The following is a 21160-nucleotide window of genomic DNA, read 5'->3' as shown; positions in this document are numbered from 1 at the left end:
TGGCACATTCATTTGATGAAACGTTATATGGTCACTTAATTGATTGATAGGAACACTGTGTAGCAATATAGAAAATCCTCATGGTAAGGTGAAGAAAATAATCAGGATTCAAAATACCTGACCAGAAATGGTCAATTAACAGGAGATAAGTGATAAATGGTCAATCAGTATATACAAAGCTACAAATCAAGAAATCAAAGCACACAGATTAAATTAAAATGAGAAGTCACTTGTCCCACTCTCAAGATGTCAAAAAATTTTTTTAAAAAATAAACTTCACTGCTGAGGGGACAAAGAATCAAGCCTTCTCATACACAACTGCTGAGAATTTATATAAACTGGTACAACCTTTCTGCAGTTCTTTTTGATAATATGTACAAAAATTTGTGTAAACCTTCTGACATAGCAATTCTACCTTTAGGATTCTGTCTTTAAAACAAGGAATTTTAACATGGGCAAAGGTATAATTGCTAGGATGTTCTCACTATGTTATTTAAAATAGTGAGAAATAATACTAATCTAAACGTCTAAAAATTGGAGATTAGGTAGATAAAATATGGTATCGCCACACTACGTAATATTATATAACTTTTTAAAATGCTATAAAATATGTTCATTGACGGAAACACTCACAACATGCTATGTGAAGAAAAGCAGAACACAAAGCATATTTCGTATGATTTCATTTTTGTTATATATATTTGAAGTGTTCTTTTTCTTCTATATTTTCCTATTTTAAACAATGAAATACATTATTTATATAAGAAAAAATTTATTAAACTATGCAGATGAGAAAAAAAAACTGAAGGAAAACTTTAAAACTCAATACAAGAACGTTAAGGCAATGGGATGGTGGGTGTGTTTTTTTTTTTGTCTCTCTTTTGTAAATTCACTGCAATGTCCTTACATTACTTTTATTACTTAAAATACTTAAAAAATTAATAGGGAAACCAACACTGATTAGCAAGCCCATTGTTAGGGAGAGTAGGGGATTAATTCTCCCTCCCTTCCTCTCCATAATCCTTTCTGTAAATGCAGACACATTTCTACACATTTCTCTAGGGAACCCTCTTGGTGACCTTGTGTACCAATCAAGAGAGGAGCTGGTGCCAAACTGCCATCGGAGTCTCTGTGACTTCCCCATGCATCACTCACTGTGCTATAAAAAGACTTGATGGGAGAACAAGGTCCTGGCCGGCTCTCCCACCAACCGCCTGGCGGTGAGGTCCACTGCTGGGCCTCTCCGGGTTTCCACTTCCTCAGCCATTAGGAGAAGAGTGTGGAGGAGATGGTCTCTAAGGTTCCCTTGTCCAAACTCTCTGACTCTAGGTGCAGGTAGGAAATATATCCAGCAACAACCAAAGGAGACTGAGAAACTCACACATTTGTATCTACAAAAAGCTATAAAACTAAAGGAGATCAAACAAAGAAGTCATGCTCAGCTATGTGAAATCATGATTTCGTGCGGATTAAGTATCTGGACTTCACTAAACGCCTCCACTCACTCTGTAGTCTCTGTTCACATCGCTGAGCTGCCAATAATCATCTGGGAGGCCCATTCGTTTGTATTCTTCACTGAGCTCGATCAGCATCCAGCCTTGCTCTCTTTCTTCTTTATCCAGCTTGGGGTTGAATGAAAAGCAGTATAATTCCTCATATTTCACTGCAAGAAAAGGGAGAATAAAGCCAAATCAAGCTAGTCAAAGCCAGAAACAAATCTCCCCAAAAGCATTCTGCCCAGGCTAGAGTACACCGAGAGGCCAGCCCAGTTCCTCACTTGTTGATATACTCCCAGGAGCACCTCACTCGTTGATATACTTCCAGGAGCACCCCGTCTCCGTGGGCGGGGTCACCCACCTCCTCCCAGGAACGACAAGACAACCTTGGAACAACCAGACTCAACTTTGCAAGAGCTTCTTTCCTTTTAGAAACAGGGCCTTCTCCATATTGTGCCTTTTTTTTTTTTTTGAGTTGCTTTTGAAAGCGAATATATTTTCCAGATCACATAAAGTATGGAGTTTAAAAATTAATTAAGAATGTCTGTATTCAGGGCCGGCCCTGTGGCTTAGCGCTTAAGTGCGCGCGCTCCGCTGCTGGCGGCCAGGGTTCGGATCCCGGGTGCACACCGACGCACCGCTTCTCCAGCCATGCTGAGGCCACGTCCCACATACAGCAACTATAAGGCTGCGCAGCCATGACATACAACTATCTACTGGGGCTTTGGGGGAAAAAAATAAATTAATTAAAAAAAAAAAAAGAATGTCTGTATTCATTAGACATCAAGAATTCCATTTGTTTTTGTATAACGAGCTGGGATTTGGGATAGCCTCTCAGAGGTAGACAGAGACCCAGGTCACTGTCACATTTGGATGTTCACAGCATTAAAAAAGAAATAACAAAACAGTTGAAAAAGCTGTGCAATATATTTAAATGTTTGCACTGAAAACATCTGAACTTTTAACAACTACATATACGTCAACTGTACTGCTCATACAATATTTATAGGAGTCATTAAAAAATATCAATTCATAGTGGATGGCACCCTGATCATGAGGGGCAAGTTGAAGAATGTATGATCAAAGTCTTCTTTAAATTCTGCCAGGATATCTGTCTTTCTGTATAGCCTTTCATGCTGTGAGGCCAGGCCCAATAGCCCTCTCCAGTAAGATCACGATTTGGTTTCCTTGCTCTGGTCTTGCCATGTTAAGGGAAGCATCTAGACCAGTGCTGTCCAACAGAAATATAACGTCAGCCACATATGTCATTTAAAATGTACTTATAGCCACACTAAAAAACTAAAAAGAAACAGTGAAATTAATTTTAATATTTTATTTATCCCAATAAATCCAAAATATTATCATTGCAACATGTACAGAATGTAAAACTTAATAATATTTTATATATTTTGTTTTGTACTGCCATTGAAATTCCACGTGTATTTCACACTTACCACCACATCTTAGTTCAGACTAGCCACATTTCAAGCCCTCAATAGCCACATGTGGCTAGTAGCTAGTAAATAGTGCAGATCTAAGCACTTCTGGTGATAATAAATCGTGGCTGATACTCACTGAACCCTTGTTTCATTCCAGAATCTGTTCTAATTAAATGTATTATCCCCCATCTAGTAGGCACCATGATGGGCCTCATTTTACAGATGAGAAATCTGGGGCAAAAGGAAGTTGAGGAACATTTCCAGGGTCACACAGCTAGTAAACGGGGAGTCTGGATCTAAATTAGGCATCCAGCTGTACAGTGCATGCTCCTAATCCCCCCTCACTGCTCCTCCAAGGCAGACCCTTCTCTCTTCTCCCCAGATGAACAACTTTTGCATCTTTTCTTTCCTGGTTCCATCTCCCTAATCGTCCTGTTTTTCTCCAACAGATTTCTTTCTCCTCACAGTTTTCACAGGTCCTCCCATCTATTCCTTAATCTGATGATGGCATTCAGTGTGGACAATTTAATGCTCCTAAATATGTGTATCTGCAGGCCCTGTGAAGGATCTCACCACCAGCAAAAGGCTGCAGGAACACACAGGCAGCCTGAGATCAAAACTCAGTTTCAAGCTTGTTGTGATTACTATTGAAATGACTCATCATCTATAAGGAAGAAGAAAGATAAGGGGCATATGTTAAGTACCAGACTTTTTCATGAGACATGAACTTTTTCTTGTAAAAACGGAAGCAAGAGGACTGTGGAGTATCAGTGAGATAAGCTAGGTTCTATTTCAGTCTCTCTTGATGTCATTTTTCTAAACTGCAAAATTTAGACTACTGATAATTTCAACAAATGTGATAATACACACATCTAGGTACATGCACACACAAACACACAGTAGACACTTTCAGTAAAAACTATTTCCTGTAATCTTAGCTAATTGAGCAGACAGCATATAAAATTGAGATCCTGTTCTGGGAACAGTTGGCTCGACACTGACACATCTTTTCCATCTCTAAGTACCATTTTTATGACTCAGGCTTCTGATATCATAATGTTAACCGCAAATGCAATTTGTTTAAGATGCCAAAAGAATCTCTTGAGAAAGCCTCAGTTCCCTCAGTGAAAGAAGTTTATTAATGAATATGGGGTAATAATGGAAGTTAAATATTTACAAACAGGTTTAAAGGTAGAAGAAGAAATCCATTCTAGGATTACTGATGGTTTTCTGTGTACAGGCTCATGCGTGTTGTCACTGGGACGAGGCAAGGAAACTGTACATAAGTTAAAGCAAGAATAATTTATAACAGACATTAAGAAGATCATTCTTGAATTGAGAGACATTAGAACAAGTTGCCACTGAAATTACGAATTTTTTTTTTAGTTATTTTTAAGGAAAAGAGTGATCAACCACACCTCTGTCCCAATTTACACAAAATTCTGCATGAAGGCAGAGAAATCCAAATTTTTGTCAGCCAATGCTCAGTCTTGTTAATGTGGGCAAGTTTCTTACCCAGAGGCCAGCCCAGGAGAAGCCTTCAGCTAAGGATTGCCTACTTTGAGAAATCAAAAAGTACCATCAACACGATGTAAATTTTACTGAATATTTCCCATACACAATATTCTGTTCCCCTCATCTCCATCTCCTGCAAAATATATAGCAGAATTTTTAGTAATCGGTAGGGAAGTAAGTTAAAAACAACAAGAACAAAAGCAGAGCTAGAGAAATCTCTAGTATTTACAGAATCAGAACCGAAAGAAAATATCTGTCTGCTTTAGGAAGGTCAAATTCCTGATTTTTTACCCACTCTTAAAACAGACATGTTAAATACTCCACTGGCTTTTCAAATCACAAAGTCTGAGCCATCACATCCAACATCTTCTGCTGTTGGAGATGGCAGGTTTCAACAGGAGGTCCATTGAAGGCCTCACCCTAAGGGGCCCCATCACTAGGAGGGCACAGAGCTTCTCCAATAAGAAGCAAATACTCAACATGCCTTTGAACTCAGGAAGTATAGTGAATGTGCACCTCTAGTTAAAAAAAAATTTCAGACAAAGTTAAGTGGAAGTCATTCTAGTAGTTACTTTATTTACCTCCTTAAATCATATAATTGCTAAACAAAGGCAGACTTGAAGGTCTATCTATTCAGAAAGAAAAATGACAATTTCTACAATACCACGTTAAATTAAGAATGAGTAGCATTTCGGCTATGTTTCTAGGAAAAACAAATCTGTTTCAGGACTAAGTAGACAGCATAAGCTCAACACAAGCCTAGAGATGCATGTTTTGACTCACTTTATTTTATTTTAGCACCATGATTCCTCGTGTGCTCCTTAACACAGGGAAGCATGTGTCACTGCAATCAGTTCAATACCTATTGCAACTCCTCGCTCCCAGATACCCCTACTTCCTACTTCCGGGAGAAGATTTACACCGTCAAGTGGAAACTTTCAACTCGGAACCGCCAAGCCTCCAAATGGCCCTGTCTCTGCTCCCAACCTCTGCTCCTTCCCTCCCATAAGCAAGGAAAGGGGCTTCATTCCACCAAATAAGAGAGCTGTGGGTAAAACAAAGCAATTAGGGAAGAAAAAAAAATAACCTAGCTTGCTTCCAGGTATCAAGATAAAGGTTATGAAAACAGAATATTTAGGGAAAAAAATATGGAAGAAATGCCTCTCATTAGAAACTACCTGGGAGAAACAAAATGTAATTTAATATTAAAATCAAAAGTACTTTACAAACTTAAAGGAAACTTGTAACAACCAACGTAAAACCTGAATAATGCAATTATATCATTGATTATTTCCCCTATGCAAATTAAAAAAGAATGAGAAGGAAAACACACATGAATCAGCATCAGCAGAATGTGAAGGGAGGGTAAGGGAGGGACAAGTTAGCAGCAGTCATCAGAAGGACACAGAAATGTGGGGTTTTTTAGAATAAAAAGTAATGACTGAAAATGAAGTTTGCTCCAAATGCTTTGCTTAATTCAGGCAACTTAAAATAAATGTAGTTGAAAAGCCATTTAAAGAAAGGTGAGAAGAACACACAGCTATTATTGGATTTTGCATATTTAAAATAAAAATAATGAGTCCTTTCCTGTCTACTTTCAACAAACAAGTGCTCAAATTAAATACTAGTATTATGGAAGCTAACACTTAGTAGAAAAGGGCTACTGGACTCAGAGATTAATATCAGCAATAAAAAGGAGATTACCACTGTAAAAATTGGTTAAGCACCAATGACTTAGACAAGGACTGTAAAAAGTTAAATTAAGCAAATGAGGTGACATCAATTATGAGATTTTTAAAATCATAATAAAATAGCAGAAGAATTGGGGACTAACATGAACTGAAAAAAGAAAAATGCAGTTTAGTCAAAATGAGAAAATAAACAAAAGAGATGGCTTAAATGTTAAAGGGCCCACAAACACTAGAGAGGAAGATAATTGATACAAAAATAAACAGCAGGAGGCAAATTAGAGGGAGGAGAAAAGAAAGAACATGGGAAAAATGGAAGCCCTCTGAGAAATAGGGGTGTTTTAATCAGAAAAATGTATATCCTTATTAGTACATCAGATCTATGGAGTTAATTTATTTTCTCATTTGGGCCACACCTTTATTTTAACCTAAGTTATTTCTTTACTAAGAATTAAAGCGTTTGCTGAATTTGGTTACATAATTTTTTACTAAGATCTTCTATGGTCCATGACCAAATTCTTACCAATCTTAAGCAATACAAAAGAAAAATAAATAAAATCTCACCAATTGTTTTAGTAATTCAATTTACTCTTATACCAGAAACCTTAATTCAGGGAAGAGAGAATCTTGAGAGCTTTGAAAATATCTCCTCCATAGGCCTTGACTTAAATGAACTCCCAAACATTTCTTCTTTTGTAAAAAATTTTGTCCTCGGCAGAAACTTCCAGGTAGCTGTGTCCATAAAGGTTAGCTGAAAATATGTGACTCGAGTTGGTGACTAAAACCACAGAGAGCTATATTGTGCTACTAGAATTCAAAGTATACCACACACACACACCCACACCCACACCCACTCACACACCCCCACTCTGATATATGCAAAGGATGGTGAAGGTGTCTTTTGTAAAAGATCCTCAGGGGGTTCTAATAAGCCACTCCTACCCCCAGTTGAGACCCCCGCCACCTTTCCCCATCTCCACTCAGATTCAAAACTCTGCTTCCAAGGCTATAAGCTGCAATATGTCCTAATTTTAGCATTGCCTTTAACATTAAACTGGGAAACTGCTTGGGTTCTATTTCATCTTCCCGATAAAGTACTATGTTTTACATACACTGTCATTTCTAATTCCAATGTTTCAAAATGCTGGTGGCTTTTTAAAAATCTTCTAGGGTAATGGCTTTAATTCTATGGCTTCCTTTTTTGGTTTCTGGCTACATCTAATACCTAATTCCCAAAACTCCATCTTTAAGAAAAAGTGTCTATTTGTAAAATTCGGAGAACATTTTCCTCTCTGGGGATCCTCGCAAGGCGAGTCCTGGCGCTCGCTGTCATCAGGGGCCACAGCCCTTACCGCCACTGTGATGTTCCAGGCGCTCAGCGCTTTCCCAGCTCTCTGGGCTATTCCTAAATCCCATTAATCCAGTCAGAGCACATTTATTATCCAGTACATCCATTAATCAGTGACACAGAAATTGCTGGCACACAATTCTCTTCGCTTCTCTGCTGCGTGCAACCTAATGTACATCTTCCCAGAACTTCTGTTCCAATTATAGTACACCATCTAAAAAGTTCAACTGCTTTCCTGGCTAACTCTGCAGTTCTGCTCAACACACTAAGATGAAAAGCCTCAATCAGCTGCCTGGAAAGGGGAGCAAAGTCAAGATTAAATTTTCAGATTTTGACAGCTCCCTGGCATCATTTCCATTAAATTTTAGCTCTTAGCTATCTGCAAATGATATCGTCATATAAGAAAACTGAGGACCCAACCAAACACCTTGAAAAGTTTATAATGAAACTTCTTGTCCAGAATGAAAAAGCATTTAGCAAAGTAACTATAAGCACATATCCAATTTCCCTTATTAATGACTCCTGTGTAACACTACGATGGATATTACTTTTATATAAATGATCTCTTTTCACTGTATTCTCCCAAGAAACTTAGACGTGTATTTCTTTTGAGCAAAAGAACACCACAACTCACACAAGCCACACTGAGAGAGAAGAAAACTATAAATCTGAAGACCCCAAGACGAGCGATAAGAGAGTAACTGAAAGCACATATTTCTCAGATCAACCAAACATTCTCCCCACAACAATTCAGAATGTTTGGTTTAGGAGAATCAACATATCCATACTCTGAATATTCACTGATGCTAATGAAAGTGTAGTTGGACCAACCTTGGGAAATATGTACTACTATCAAAAAACGACAGAAACCAAACCTTAAAAGCCCCAAGAGGAGGAACACTGCACTAGAACTGTTTGATAACAATGTTTCCCACACAAACAATTTGTCAGTTTTGTCTTAGGCCTCAATCAAGGTGGCTCAATTACCACAGTATTAGAGGGTATAATTTTTGTGTGTGTGTGTGAGGAAGATCAGCCCTGAGCTAACATCCATGCCAATGCTCCTCTTTTTGCTGAGCAGACCAGCCCTAAGCTAACATCTATTGCCAATCCTCCTCGTTTTTTTTCCCTTTTTCTCCCCAAAGTCCCAGTAGATAGTTGTATGTCATAGTTGCACATCCTTCTAGTTGCTGTATGTGGGACGCTGCCTCAGCATGGCCGGACAAGCGGTGCGTCGGCGTGCCCCCAGGATCTGAACTCAGGCTGCCAGTAGCGGAGCACTCGCACTTAACTGCTAAGCCACAGGGCCGGCCCCATCAGAGAATATAATTTTAAGATGATTTCACAGTGAAAGGAAAACACACTGTGCCCCCCACTGAAATAACGTGAATACTAAGAATAATGAAAGAGGTCCATACAGTAAACAACTCAGGGAGAGACTCTAAAAGACAAAGAACCATATCATTCAGATGTCTTGGCCTCATCTGAGGACTGGGATAACATACAATTCCTGAAACACTGTAATTCTTAAGCACTATACATACCTTTTGAACATGATTTGTGAATTTCTTGAGCGTGGGTGCATATTAAATGCCAAGCTCGTTGGCCCTACCTGGCTTTGCAAGGCGTATCAGAGAGATGTACACATCGTGGCAGTCCCTCTCCTGAGGTACGATGAGTTGCAACAGCTGAAAGTTCTTGCAGCGAATAAGCAGAGGGCATCCAGTCGCGGTTGTAGCCTGTTTTTCAATGGTGGAAATCTGACTGTGAAGAATCTACAATCAAAAGTTCACGTGGATAAGCGAAGCACAAATAACTCATAAATATGACAAGGAGTAACAGATCTCTGAGCCACACAGATAGACAAGGAACACTCCCAACCTTCAGCTAGCTCAACACCTGCACTCAGATGACAAGAACTGAGATGTTTTGGGAAAGAACCAACGGTCTAAATTTATAAATTTATTTTTCAATACCAAGCTTTCTGATATCCAGGCTAATTATTTGGAGCAAACTATTCAGCGTATACTTTTGCACAAGTCCAGGTAAGGAAACATTTTGGTAGTTAAGTGTTAAATGCACTTAATAGCTAAAATTAAATAAGGTCATGAGAAGTTAGTAAAATAAACCTTTGCAATCATCAAAAGTTAGAGAGGGATCCGCTGGGAGGTGCCACCATGCTCCTTAATTCCGCATGGAATGCTCAAGTTCAAAAGCAACTTGAGATTGTTGTTTTCTAAGCTGTTGGTGGTCAGGCAGGCTGCAGAAGACGTTTATTTTAAAGGGAATCATGCCGAGGTGCATCTCTCTCGTGTTCAGGAGGGTCCCTGCTCAGTCCTCAACGGCAACACTTCATTCTTTAAATTCCTCTCCACTAAGCAGTACCTGCCACCTTCTGCTGAAAATGTAATAATGTCTATGGAATACAGAAAAGAGAAAATCTGCAATTCAGGGATTCTGGTTCCAGTCATAATGTCATGGTTGGGTGGCTATATAAAATAAGAAATATCTAACAGTCTTATTTGAGCAGCCAAAATACCTGATGATGGGACTCTTCCCTAGCTCTTCTTTTATTCCTTTTCTAAATTATCAGAAAAGTAGAAACAACATAATAAAATGACTAAATGGCCTGCATTATAGGATCCTACGAATAAAACGTATTGCAGATAAAGCACTATGTGCTGTATCTGGAGCACGGACATTACTGAATCGCTACTTCACAGCTGTGACATGAAGCACTTGTATCTCTGGCTATTTCTAGGTCTATCTTTGATGCTCAAGTAATTAGTGTTTAAAGTGAATAAGCAGATCAAGTAGATTTGACTTTGTACAGAAAAAGGCAAAGTTCACATTCCAAAAACAGCCCTCGGAACACCCAAACACCAAAAGCCCACCCACCTCGCCCTGAGGACAAACAAAAGAATGCAGGGTCAAACTTTTTATTTCAAACAATGGAGAACGTGTAAAGCCACAAATAAGGAACACATACCCATGTTTCTTTTCTTGTGTCAGGTGCATTTTCCACAAATATGACGTGAGTAGCCGTCAAATACAAAGTCCCTAGGGCTGCTTTTTTAGAAGATATTCGATCTACCAAGCGGACATTTTCGACCTAGAGAAATCAGTTTGACAGAGTTATAGCAAAGCAAAAGAGTTATTCACAAAAATTAATAATAAGTAGGCAATCTCGTACTTAGTCCAAAATATAATTTTGAGAATTCTCCCAATAATAGAAACCAAAATCTTAAATTAATTTGATCTCAGAATATGATTCTGTATATCAAAAGATAAAAAACCAATTACCTAAATATAATCTTAAATGTACCACTAAAGATTTATAGATCCTATTTTTTAAGAATACCCTTTCTGTGTTTTAAGTAGGTCAGCATTTTTATTTCACTGTAATTATATAATTTTAATCTAAGGCAGGAAGTGTATGCATCAAAGTCCTGAGTTCACACAGTAACTATGTATGAACTACATTCTATTGAAAAGAAAATAATGTATTTTCCTATGTGTTTCTCACTTGTAGAAATGTCCTCAAGGCTGTTTGCTTCCATATAAACTAGTAGGAAATATAAACACATATATAGGAATAAAAATTGTCAGAGAAATGTTCTGCATGTTTACAAGAAAAACCTACCAAATTAAGATGCTCACATTCATTTACAATAAAATCTCTCTAATAAATAGAATTCTCACCACTGAGCTAAAATTTGAGCTGTTAGAAGAGATTTCTGGAAACAATTTTTATCAAGCATACATCTCATATGCAGAGCAATTTCAAGGATATGTGCGTTGGGATCATTCCAACATGAAACGTAATGAAAAGGACAAGACAGTCTCTACAGGGCAAGTGAAAACTGAAGCAATGATGACTCTAATAAGAGCCACGACAATCACCAGACGAACATTCCTGTAATGACAACAGGGCGTAGCAATGCTACTTACTACTGCCAAGGATCAACCATCTACAAACAGATGCTAGCTCAACCCACATCAAGGCAAAATGGTTACTTGCTTCCATGAGGCAGCTTAGAAACTAGCGAATCCTATTTGCTCTATTCTTAAGTCCAATATAGAAGCTGTGGTCCTGATGTAGCTGGAGGGCCCAAGGCTTCTCGACTGCTCCAGGGAAGACCTAGAAGGATATTAGACCTAATGACATTCTTCAGGACAACTCCAAGGGCAAACAGCACTCAAGACATTCCATCGCCTCAGTCTCCTCTGAGCCCTTAGAACCAAACCAGCCTTCAGGGAATAGCACTGGAGGGTCCCATCCCACTTCTTTCCAATTTCCAGCGATCTAACGAAGCAAATCAAGAATCAGGTATTTAAAATATTTTTTTAGTCATATAATTTACTCTGGGGTGGTTGCATAGTGCCTGAGGCCTTGTGAATGTCTATGTATATTAAAGATGTTCATCCAACAACAGTGTTCTTAACCGACCAGCTTACGGTTTTAAAAAGTATTTCTTTTGTTACTGACATGCTCCACATTCTTTCCTATGGTTATTTATCATTGTGCCTCTTTTGTAAATGGTCTTCATATCATTGGTTTACTTTCCTACTAGGTAATCATCATTTCTTATATATTCATAAGAACTGTTCATATAGTAAGGAAAGTAGCCTGTGGCCTAATGTTTGTGTGTTTCATAACTGCCTCTTTACCAAACTTTTTTACTAGTTCTAATAATTTTTTCAATAAAGTCTCTTGGATATTCTGAGTAGACAGGAATATTTTCTGCAATAATCTGTCTCTTCCTTTCCAGTATTTATACCTTTTTTCCCCCTTGTTTAATGACATTATCCAGAACCCTCAAAATAACTAAATAACTGTGGTAACAGCAGTTGCTCTTGTGTTCTATTTCATTTGTTTGTTTAATAACAGCTTTATTGAGATACAATTCACATTCTATACAATTCAGCCATTTAGAGCGTCCTATTGGTTTTTAGTATGTTACTAAAAACTAAAGTGTACTATTAGTGTACTAATGGTTTTTAGTATATTCACAGCATTGTATATATCACTATTGTGCAAGCATCACCACAATTAATGTTAAAACACTGTCATCACCCCAAAAAGAAACTCTGTACTCATTAGCAGTCACTTCTCATTTCTCCCCTAAACACCTCAGCACTAGCAATCATCAATTTACTTTCTGTCTCTATGGATTTGCCTATTCTGGACATTTCACATAACCAGAATCATACAGTATGTTGTATTTTGTGACTGGTTTCTTTTATTTAGCGTCATGTTTTCAATCCAAGTTCATCCATTTGTCGAATGTATCAGTACTTCATTTCTTTATATTGCCAAATAATATTCCATTATACGGATTTACCACATTTTTTTTAATCCATTTGTCAGTTGACGGACATTTGGGTTGTTTCCATTTTTTGGCTATTATGAATAATGCTGCTATGAACATTCTTATACAAGTTTTTATGAAGACATACATTTTCATTTCTCTTGGGTATATAAATACACTAGGAATGAAATTGCTGGGTCATATGGTAACTCTTTAATCTTCTGAGAAAATTTCAGACTGTTTTCCAAAGTGGCTGTACCATTTTACATTCCCATCACCAATGTATGTGGGTTCCAATTTTTCCACATCTTTGTCAATACTTGTTATAATCTCTCATTTTGATTTCAGCCATCCTAGTAGGTGTACGATGGTATCTCACTGTGATTTGGATTTGCATTTCCCTGATGCTTAACGAGGTTAGGCATCTTTTCGTGTGCACCAAAAAAATTCATTTTTAACAGAAACACCTCCAGTATTTCTCCATTGAGTTTGATGTTGATATTTTTTTTTATCACATTGTGAAAGTGACCTATTCTTAGTTTACTAAAAGTTCTGATTTTTGAAAATCAGGAATGAACGTTATGCCTTTTTAATATGTATTCAGATGAATATTTGCTTTTTTAGTCCTATGTTATCAATAATAGTAATATATTTCTTAATCTTTAAAGAAGTCTTGGATTCTTGGTGTATGACCAACTTGGAATTGGTGTATTGATGTTTTAACATTCTTTATATTTTACCTGCTATAATTGTTTTGTTTTTTGTTTTTTTGCATGTATGCTTTCAAGAGAGATTGGCATGTACCAGCCTGTTTGTGTTACTTTTATCAGGTGAATTCATCACAGTTATGATTAAATCAACTAATTAGGAAGATTTCAAATTATTTATTATTTGAAACAAATATAGGCACTTCTTTACACAGAAATAATTCTTTAATTTCTTACATGGTTCTAGATCTGTTCAGTGTTTCCATTTTTTACTAAATCTCACTTTGACACCTATTTTCTTTACAAATTATCTTCTAATTGCTGATTTTCAAGTTCTTACAATCTTTTAATTCTTATCTGTGGGTAAATCCTTCTCTCTTTATCCTTTATCTCATTCCTAATATTATAAATTATGTTCTTACTTTTTTGTGATTAGATAGGCAAAGATTTTTCTTCAAAGTAATGTCTTGGATTTATCAATTTAGTAATTTTCCTCTTTTCTAATTGTTAATTTCTGCTTCTGTTTGTTAATAAATGTTTTAACTTGCTTTCCTTGGGTATATCATGTGGTTTTTGTTTCTTTGTTCATTTCTAAATTCTCAGGTTTAATAGTCAGCTCATTAATTTTCACTCTTGTTTAATAACGAGTTTTTAAGTCCAATCATTTTCCTCCAAGTAAATTTTTGGCTGCATCTTATGAATTTTGCATGCAGTATTACCATTCTTCTTACTTTCTAGATAGTCTAGAAGTGCAGTTTTTATTTCTTCTTTGATCCAAGAGTTTTTAAGGAGAATATTTTTCAATTCCCATGTGATCGGATTATTTTATTTAAACTTTGGTCATTAAACATTTTATTTTGAACTAACTATAAGAAAGATATTATGGAAAAGGTGGGCCGGCCCCATGGCTTGGCGGTTAAGTGCGCGCGCTCTGCTGCTGGCGGCCCGGGGTTCGGATCCCCGGTGCGCACAGACGCACCGCTTCTCCCGCCGTGCTGGGGCCGTGTCCCACATGCAGCAACTAGAAATATGTGCAGCTATGACATACAACTATCTACTGGGGCTTTGGGGGTAAAAAATAAATTAAAAAAAAAAAAAAGGAAGATATTATGGAAGAGAGTTGTGGGAGGAGAAAAGCAAGGTGATATATCATTTTTGGAACTTTTCTATGAGAAAAAATTCATTTGCATGCTAAAATATACCTAGCTAAATTAAGTGGATGTCCAGGGGTGATATACTAGTTAATATCTAAAAAATGGAATGTAAATAATTTTCCCTGCACTTAGGACTAATAAAACTTTACTGGGATAATCTTATAGCAGTTTATACTAAGAATATAAGATAATATTTTGAGGCAAAATTATTTAGTATGGATTATTCTCCCTATAGAATGAAGGAAGCTATACTACTTACATTACTTTTAGAAAACCTCAGTGGAACAGACCAAGTTTGGTGGTGGATGGTGGATTAGAATACTTAATGAGATTTTCCATGTCTTTTTGTTAACTTTGGATGCTGCTGCGGGAAAATTACATTTCAAAATTTGGCAATAGTTCTTACAGGTCCCACAGCTGTCAAAAGTAATTTTGAAGTAGAGAGAAGAAAAAAAAAAAAAAATGAGGGAAACATCAACAGCATGATTTCTCAGTGATGTGTAACAACAAAAGAAACAAGTAATAAAAATTAAAATTCAGTTGTCTGAGAAATTCTGTGATGATAAGGAGCACTGCTCAGGGGCCACCGCCTGGTTTATACTAAGATAGCCAGAACATTCTTGACTGTGACTCTAGAATCAATCAACTCTAGATAAACTGAAATAAATCTTAGAGTTTTGGCATCATCTTCAAGACTCACTGGTTCAATGATTCTGCCTCATTGTTCAGCTAACTTAACTCTGTCTCATCCACATACATAATAAGCCATATGGTAATAAGGCCTCTTTCATACTTGGAGAGATATGCCTCTTAGGAAACTACCAGTTTCCCAAAGTTATTGCAATTCATTTGCATGCTCCTAAGAAAATCATGCTTAAGACACACTAGGTATTCACGCTCTGCAAATGGCAGTTCGTCTATGCAAAAACATATCACAGTATATCATTAATTCTTGGGTGTACATTTCTCACAGTTTGACATTTCTGAAAGTAGAATGCATTTTATGATGAACGTGGTTAAGAAGCCATTGTGTCATTTAATTGGCAGTGCTTTTGTCTTATTTTGTGGTACATAAAATCTTGGTGTGTCTTACAATCACTGATACCTTAGATTTGCTGCCATGCAGTTACATTTGTAGTCACTGGCATATAAATGACACTCGAAACCATGAGACTGAAAGAAGTAACCTAGGGAGAGCATGTAGAGTGAGAAGAGAAGAGATCTGAGGAGATCCAATGTTTAAAGCTCTGCTGAAAGAGGAAGAATCAGAAAAGCAAACTAGAAAGGAAGGTCCAGTTAGGAGGAAAATCAAGAGAGCTTGCTCAAGTCAATGGAGAGTGTGCAGAGGGAGTGGTTTAAGGAAGCGAGAGTGTTTATGTCAAATGCTGCTGAGAGATAAAGTAAGGCAAGAACTGTAAAATGCCCACTGGATTCAGTAACATGGAAGACGGTGGTGACCTTAGCAGGACAGTCCTGGGAGCACAAGGATCAGAAGCCAGAACACAGCAGCTAGAGGAGTGAATTCACAAGAGCTGAGAAAGTAGAGACTCTACTCTCTGTAGAAGTGAGGTTGGGACTGGGCAGGAGCCAGAGGGGAATAGGAGATCTCGAGAGGGCAGGAGCCTGACCTCTCAAATTCCATCCCAGAGCAGCACAAAGGCCAAAACACACGAAGAGCTTTCCAGAAGCAACTGCATGTCAAGACATTTTAAAGTAAGAAGTCTATTAGTGTTGCCAACAAGGGGGCATCTCAAGTTGTGAAACATATGAGAAATAAAATAACTCCCATTAGGAGGAATTTGTGAGAAATACATTTTAAAGGATTAGAAAAAGGAGATGATGATCACTGGGCAAGGATTTGCTTATGCTGCTTACACCAAAGTCTCCCCAATCCTACGAAGCTTACCCCGCAGCTTGTAAATCTGGTCTTTTTTAAAAATTATGAAACCTACACTTATTTATGTAATGTTGAAAGATTCAGAAATGTAGAAGGGAGAAAAAAAAAATCACTCCTAGTCCCATAATCCAAACACAAGCACTGTTAATCTTTTGGTGTATTCTTAAAAATATTTATACCTCATTTTAAGCATTGTTTGATTAGTGAAGTGCCAGGAGAAATAATCCCCGGATGGGGAGGAGAAGTCTAATTCCAGGCTTTTGCTTTACTGAACCTTTCCTTTGCTCCAAACCTTCAGGAAAGTCGGTTATATACCATAATGCCTTGATGGGCTGGAGAAGGGCTGTATAATTAAGGGGCAGGTTTTAATTCTGCATAGCTGTGTCATGGAACATAGATGCATAAGTGAATGGTGAAATAATCTATAACCTCAACTATCTCAGTGGGAGCAGATTATGCCAGAGGTGACTGAAAACTCAAACCTCTCTGGGAGCTGGCAGAAATTCTGGAGAGAGCTTTGGACTTCTGAAGGGAAAAGAATGGGAGTGTTCAAAATCACTTAACCAATATCTCATGGATCAGGCAAACCCCATCTGTCATTTGGTTTATGTAAAAATTACCAAGATAATAATAATAAAAACAATAAATATTTTTAGAGTACTCACTCTCTATCATGCACTGTGCCATCACTTTGTGCATCTGACCTCAGTTAAACCCCACAATAACCCCATGAGTTAGGTCCTTACATAATCCCCATTTCACAGTTCTGTTGAGAGACTTAACAAATTTCCCCAGGTTGTACAAGCAATAGGTGACAAGGCTCAGCCTGGAGCTAAGTTCTTGCTAACTCCAAGGCCCAAGCTATCGTCCACCAAGGCTGTGGGCACCAAGGTCATTTCAGCCCTGTTATTCAAAATTAATATGTTTAGGATAATCAATTAATTATTTTAAGCAACTTGATACATGAAATTAGTATTTGAAAATAGAATGCTTTAAGACAAAATTATACTGTAAAACTGTATTCACAAACCACTATCAGAATATTCTTCTCTGAGATAAAGCCAAAGAGAGAAAGCCTGGGAATGGAATGGATACAAGAGCCCAAATGTTGGCACGAGGAGACATTCCGGATTCTCAGAACAAATAAAAGAGAGAACACAGAACATCCAATTCCATTCAACAAAATGCCTATGTGGAGCACCATGTTAGGTCCCGAGAAGAAATAAAGGGGTGAATAAGATCGAGTCTTTGTCTATCCTTAGGAATCATACAGACTCAATGGAAAAGACTGCCCCAGTTTAATGGCCTTTTCATTCCCATCCTGCTCTGTTGGGGTTAGATTGAGAAAACAAACAAAAAGGTTTCATCAGCTTTTCTAGGGCAAGGCTGAAAAGCTTCAGTGAGAACACCGGGCCCCTACCAAGGGGCTGCCAGGTCAGAAACAGAACACCCGGCTGCAGAACACAAGTCTGGCTCGGTCCTGCCCTTGCTGCCTGGGAGTCAGGAGGACCTTGTAAATCACTAAGAGACAGAGCCTGTCTTCAGCAATTCTCCATTGCGCCACCTTCTAATTTCTATCTTAATAGAATACGAGCCTTAACTTTCTACCCTGTAGGTTGAATACTGGATTGCTGAACATTTTGGGTTCCAGAATCATCTCAAACTATCTGGAAGTGTAAAGCTGTTCTGCAGGACAAGCAATCCACAGTGCAGGGTAGGGTTACCTTTTATTGAAAAGGACAGAAGGAACACAAATGGCACTGGCCACCAGCTTCGCTTGGACCAAGGACCAAGTCCTCAAGTCCACATAAATTAGGCTAAAGGTCACTGCCAATCATTTGGGGGAAGAGATCCAGAGGTTGCTGAACAGAGAGAAATCAAAATGTCTGCAGCAGCCAAAACCTAAGACAAGTTTATGTTCTAATCTAAGAAAAGCAGCTAGATAAATAGTTTGTTGTGCTAAATTTGGTATCATGACATTTTCTAACTCTACCAACTCAAAAAGAAAAGTATTTGCCTGAAAATCAGGAGGCCTGGGCTCCGGTTCTGGTTCTGAAACTGAGCTGTTGGGCGTAGGCAGTTTAGTTGTTATATCAGGGTTTTGAATTCTACGAAGGACCTAAAGGGTATGTCTTTTTCCATTCTAGCAGGCTGCCGCTCTAACTCAGTGGTGCCTTATAGAGAAGCTAGACAGCACCCCAAACACCAACTGTGAAAATACATACAATAGTGACTCCATAGTAAATTCTCCAGAAATTCAGCCACTCGGTAATGTGGTTGACCAACAAAATTCTTATGATTTCCTAAAGAAAGGAAACACCAGCCTCAGCAACACGAGATGCTGCAACAGTCTCTGAAACTGGCCCAGAGGCTGCACTGATATCCAGTGTTTGAGGCCCAAAGGAGAGATGGACACACCAAGCCTGAGCACACCACCCGCTAGCCAGGGGGAGAAGCTGCCTCGGCCACAAATGGCTCTTCGTCAGGCTCCAGGCTCCCATCCCCAACATAAGATCTTCGCCTCCTTCCTTCTTTTGGAGAATTAGGAAATGGCTGCCTGGGAATCCTGAAATACTTGGTAAGGCTTCCTCAGTTATTTCTACCTGTGATAATTAAGTATTGTTTGGTTTTAAGTCTCAATAGTGAAATGTCTTACTGTAGTGTTTAAAATATTTTGGTTGCCTTTAACAAATGACATCAGACTGCATCATATTTTTTTAATTGAAGTATAGTTGGCATACAATATTATATTAGTTTCAGGTGTACAACACAGTGATTTGACATTTATATACATTACGAACTGATCACCACAATAAGTCTAGTTACCATCTGTCACCATACAAGTTACTACGGTATTATTGACTATATTCCCTGTGCTGTATATTACATCCCCGTGACTTATTTATTTTGTAACTGGAAGATTGTACCTCTTAATCCCCTTCACCTTTTTTGCCCATCCCTCCTCTCCCCTTCCCTCTGGCAACCACCAGTTTCTTCTCTGTATCTAAGGGTCTGTTTGTTCATTTGTTTTGTTTTTTAGATTTCACATAAGTGAAATCATACAGTATTTGTCTTTCTCTGACTTATTTCACTTAGTATAATACCCTCTAAGTCCATCCATGTTGCTGTAAATGGCAAGATTTCATTCTGTTTTATGGCTAATATTCCAGTGTGTGTGTGTGTGTGTGTGTGTGTGTGTGTGTGTGTGTGTGTACATACTACATTTTCTTTATCCATTCATCCATCGATGGACACTTAGGTTGCTTCCATATCTTGACTATTGTAAATAATGCTGCAATGAACACAGTGGGTGCATATAGCTTTTCCAATTAGTGTTTTTGTTTTCTTTCAATACCCAGAAGTGCAATTGCTGGATCATATGGTAGTTCTATTTTTAATTTTTTGAGGACCCTCTATACTGTTTTCCACAGTGGTTGCACCAATTTATACTCCCACCAACAGTGTAAGAGGGTTCTCATGTCTCCACATCATCACTAACACTTATTATTTGTTCACTTTTTGATAATAGCCATTCTGACAGGTTTGATGTGATATCTCGTGGTTTTGATTTGCATTTCCCTGATGATTAGTGATGTTGAGCATCTTTTCATGTGTCTCTTGGCTATCTGTATATCTTCTTTGGAAAAACGTCTATTCAGGTCCTCTGCCCAATTTTATTCAGATTGTTTTTTTTACATTGAGTTGTATGAGTTCTTTATATATTTTGGATATTAATCTCTTATCAGACATATCATTTGCAATATCTTCTCTCATTCATAGGTTACCTTTTTGTTTTGTTGCTAGTTTCCTTCGCTGTGCAAAAGCTTTTTAGTCTGATGTAATCCCATTTGTTTATTTTTGCTTTTGTTGCCCTTGCCTGAGGAGACAGATCCAAAAGAAAATGCGAACACCAACATCAAAAAGCTTACTGCCTATATTTTCTTCTAGGAGTTTTATGGTTTCAGGTCTTACATTTAAGTCTTTAATTGATTTTATTTTTTTATCTGGTGTAAGAAAGTGGTCCAGTTTCATTCTTTTGCACATAGCTGTCCAGTTTTCCCAACACCATTTACTAAAGAGACTGTCTTTGTCCCATTGTATATCCTTGCCTTCTTTGTCATAGATTAATTGACCATATGACCATGGGTTTATTTCTGGGCTCTCTTTTCTGTTCCACTGATCTGTGTCTGTTTTTGTGCCAGTACCTTACTGTTTTGATTACTATAGCTTTGTAGTATAGTTTGAAATCAGGGATCATGATACCTTCAGCTTTGTTCTTCTTTGTCAAGATCGCTTTGGCTTTTTGCGGTCTTCTGTGGTTCCATACAAATTTTAGGATTATTTGTTCTAGTTCTGTGAAAAAATGCCATTGGTATTTTGATAGGAATTGCACTGAATCTGTGGATTGCTTTGGGTAGTATGGACATTTTAAAAACATTAATTCTTCCAATCCACGAGCACAGAATATCTTTCCATTTATTTGTGTCATCTTCAATTTCTTTCATCAATATTTATAGTTTTCAGAGTACAGGTCTTTTACCTCGTTGGTTAAATTTATGCCTAGGTATTTTATTCTTTTTGATGCAATAGTAAATGGGATTGTT

General features: G+C 37.8%; 1 protein-coding gene across 2 annotated transcripts in view; it reads right to left on the bottom strand.

The window, feature by feature from the left end:
• Positions 1–21160, bottom strand: part of MTMR7 (myotubularin related protein 7) — a 106538-nt gene that overhangs the window by 55156 nt on the left and 30222 nt on the right. For both annotated transcript variants that reach the window (XM_058525084.1, XM_058525083.1), the window contains exons 2-4: positions 10476–10598; positions 9099–9261; positions 1506–1663 (exon numbers count right to left, since the gene is read on the bottom strand). In XM_058525084.1, coding sequence (XP_058381067.1) covers positions 1506–1663; positions 9099–9261; positions 10476–10598 — 444 coding nt within the window. The remainder of the gene's footprint in view (positions 1–1505; positions 1664–9098; positions 9262–10475; positions 10599–21160) is intronic.

Source organism: Diceros bicornis, chromosome 29 (genome assembly GCF_020826845.1).
Source record: "Diceros bicornis minor isolate mBicDic1 chromosome 29, mDicBic1.mat.cur, whole genome shotgun sequence".
In the NCBI taxonomy this organism is placed as follows: Eukaryota; Metazoa; Chordata; class Mammalia; order Perissodactyla; family Rhinocerotidae; genus Diceros; species Diceros bicornis.
Note: the sequence above shows the minus strand (reverse complement) of the source record. Positions and strands in the feature narration are given on the sequence as shown.